At 46.9% G+C, this 3,003-nt stretch overlaps 1 protein-coding gene across 1 annotated transcript; it reads right to left on the reverse strand.

Moving 5' to 3' along the window:
• Positions 1 to 578: 578 nt before the first annotated feature.
• LOC112455907 lies at positions 579 to 2,919 on the reverse strand. Its single transcript, XM_025018127.1, has 3 exons — positions 1,544 to 2,919; positions 1,080 to 1,429; positions 579 to 754 (listed from the first exon to the last, which is right to left on the reverse strand). The coding sequence occupies exons 1-3, from the start codon at positions 2,917 to 2,919 to the stop codon at positions 579 to 581; spliced, it is 1,902 nt and encodes a 633-aa protein (XP_024873895.1).
• Between the last annotated feature and the right edge of the window lie 84 nt (positions 2,920 to 3,003).

Here is a 3,003-nt window from a genome sequence, read left to right on the forward strand (position 1 = left end):
GAGGCCCACCGAATCGTCGCGATGAACCAGCTTAGTCTTGACTCGTATCAGTTTATCTTCCCCAAGTAATATCTCCAGACCATGAAAACTTGCTCCCACCGTTTCAAACAATTCCTGTTGAACTAACCACATTAATCTTAGCTCCGCTTTCTTGAGCTCCTCGGTCGTCAGTTCGTCACTTAAGCGAAACCCGGAGTTCTTTGGTGCTTTGCACCAAGCCACAATCCGCAGGATATAAGCTAAGGCTCGGACATTCTTCTCAAAGGTACTCAACCTTACTCCGAACATATTTAGGAACGTTGATCATCGATGCAGACGTAGCTTTCTTTTTCTCCGAAGCCACCACTTCTTCATTAGGCTTCTCTTCTACGAACTGCCAATCCTGCGGTCCATTTCTCAACCAAGCTGGGCCCATCCACCATCTAGAAACCCTGAGCTGTTTCGCCGTACAGCCCCGACGGCAGATCTGCCGGATTAAGATTCCCAGGAACATGGCGCCAGTTTTCAACATTAGAGCAGGACAGGATCTCCTTCACTCGATTGCCGACCAGCGTACCCCACTGGTCGTTACGACGAATTTACGCTAGGGCTGTTGCAGAATCAGTCCAGTAAAACGTCGGTACTTCTTCGAGTTCCAAAGATATCTTCACGTTTGTAGCCTGTCTGACCGCGATGACACACCCAAATAATTCCAAACGATGAATACAGACCTTTTTGATCGGAGCTACTTTAGCTTTGGCTTGAATCAGCTGCACTGAAACACCATCAATCCCCTGGGTTCGCAGATAAACGACCGCTGCATAAGCATCCTGACTAGCATTAGAAAATACATGTAACTGCCAGTTTTTACGATCGATATTGCCTCCGGTAACGTTCCAAGGGATGCGAATAGCTGACTGAGAGGTAAAATAGCTCCTCGTACCAGGTCTTAAACTCGGAAATTAATTCCTCTTCCAAAGCTTCATCCCAAGATCTCTTTGCCAACCACGCTCGTTACAGCATCTTCTTAGGCTTCAGAAGGACAGGACACAAAACCCCGATTGGATCATAGACTCGACTGACTATCGACAAAATTGTACGCTTGGAGATAACCGCAAGAGATTCCTGATTCTTCCACTCCAACCACATCTCATCTTCTCTTTGATCCCACATCATGCCGAGCACTGGAGTCAGATGAGCTTTTTCTCTTTCATAAGACTCGCTGGACAGATCCACGTCGTTTGTCCCTGTCACCAAAATTCCTTCACCGGTTAATTCCCCGGCAGACCAGGCCCATTGTCGTAATTCCATCTTTGCCTCAGCCATTAAGCGGATGGCGTCGTCTTTGAAGCGCCTCAACTCTTCCACTGAGTTGACAGCTGTCAAGGCGTTGTCTACATACATAGACTTTAATAACTTCTCTGCTACTTTTCGGTTTTCAGGACCTACCCTAGACAGATGAAATTGGATTACGGCTGCAAGCAAAAAAGGACTACAATTGACGCCAAATACAACCCGTGTGTGTCGCAGTATTATCAAATGGTCTTCACATCCTCCCCCCCACCATAGAAACCGAAGGGAGTCTCGGTCCTCAGTAGCCACCTCGATCATCAGAAACGCTTTTCGTATGTCAGCTGAGACACCAATATCACCACAACGAAATCGATTCAATACAGTCGGTAGGAGCTCAGTCAAATTGGGCCCTTTAGCTAAGCACTCGTTTAACGACGGTGCACGCCCATCTTTGCAAGAGGCGTCAAATACAGGACGGATTGGAGTTGTCAGACTTTCAAGCTTTACTACTGGTCGATGGGGCAGATAATGCCCGCGATTGTTTCGTTCTTCATCTGGCACCACTTCAACAATTCCCTCCAAAATCCAATATTGGAATATCCTGTCATACTGCTCCACCATACTCATTGACTGTAACTTTCTCCAGGTACCATCAAGCCTCTTCTTCGCAACTTCAAAATTGTCCGGCATCTGCTTCGACTCATCAATCCAAGGCAGCCTAACACAGTATCTTCCATCTGGAATCCTATTGACGGTCCCCAAAAAGTGTTGCCGTACTTCCGCATCTCTTTCTCCTTGTGGTTTGTGAAGATCTGGTTCTCGAATGCCTATAAGCTCCAAATCCCACAAATTAGTTATGTCACTCTCCGCCATCATGGAAGTATACACCATTAGCGACGCACTGTTGGACTCATACACCTCTAACTTTCCTGTCAGTGTCCATCCATACGCCGTCTCGAGCGCAATCAGACCACATCTCAAGTTTACTTTTCTCCCTGTCAACAACGACGCGAAGTTGTCGGCTCCAATCAAGACTTCGATCTCGGGTGAACCTTCTCCAATGTCATTTACGAATATCTTCTTGTCCCTGAGGTCCTCAATCACTCTGTGCTTGTTAGCCCTTGGTAACAATCCGCAGATTTTTTCTTGGTCTAATAACGTCAACGTTGTCTGAACGGAACCATCCAGGCTTTCAATACTGACTCGGTACACTTGGTGTTGCCTGACCTCACGGGGACATCCAAATAGAATGTGACACATGTTCAAGGTTCCGACTGTTTTCAAGCCAAGTTTGATTGCAGTGCTCTTAAGCAAGTAAGATCTGTGACAACCGCCATCAAATACAAGTCGAACTCTCCGACGCATGCCATTGTTTTCCAAATTCACGTACACCGTCTGTAATATAACATCTCCGGAACACTGCAGATTAGACATCGCAGGCGTGGTTTGAGTAGGCGTCTGCTCCGGGGTAGATTCGGGTAGCGATCGAGTCTTCTCTACTTCTGAGCACAGCAACACACAATGCTTCCTTTGACAGAAGACACATTTTACAACAGCTCTGCAACTTTGTGACCCGTGACCGGTCTTCAAACAAACATAGCACGCTTTCTTCTCTGTCACGACCTTTTTCCGGTTCTCCAGATTCATGGAAGCTGCCTTCGCACAAAGTTGGCTTTCATGAGGTTTGTCACAGAAGAGACATTTATTCGTCGAACCAGCAAACAGTCCGGA

The sequence above is a fragment of the Temnothorax curvispinosus genome, unplaced genomic scaffold (genome assembly GCF_003070985.1).
Source record: "Temnothorax curvispinosus isolate PA1 unplaced genomic scaffold, ASM307098v1 QBEX01006510.1, whole genome shotgun sequence".
NCBI lineage: Eukaryota > Metazoa > Arthropoda > Insecta > Hymenoptera > Formicidae > Temnothorax > Temnothorax curvispinosus.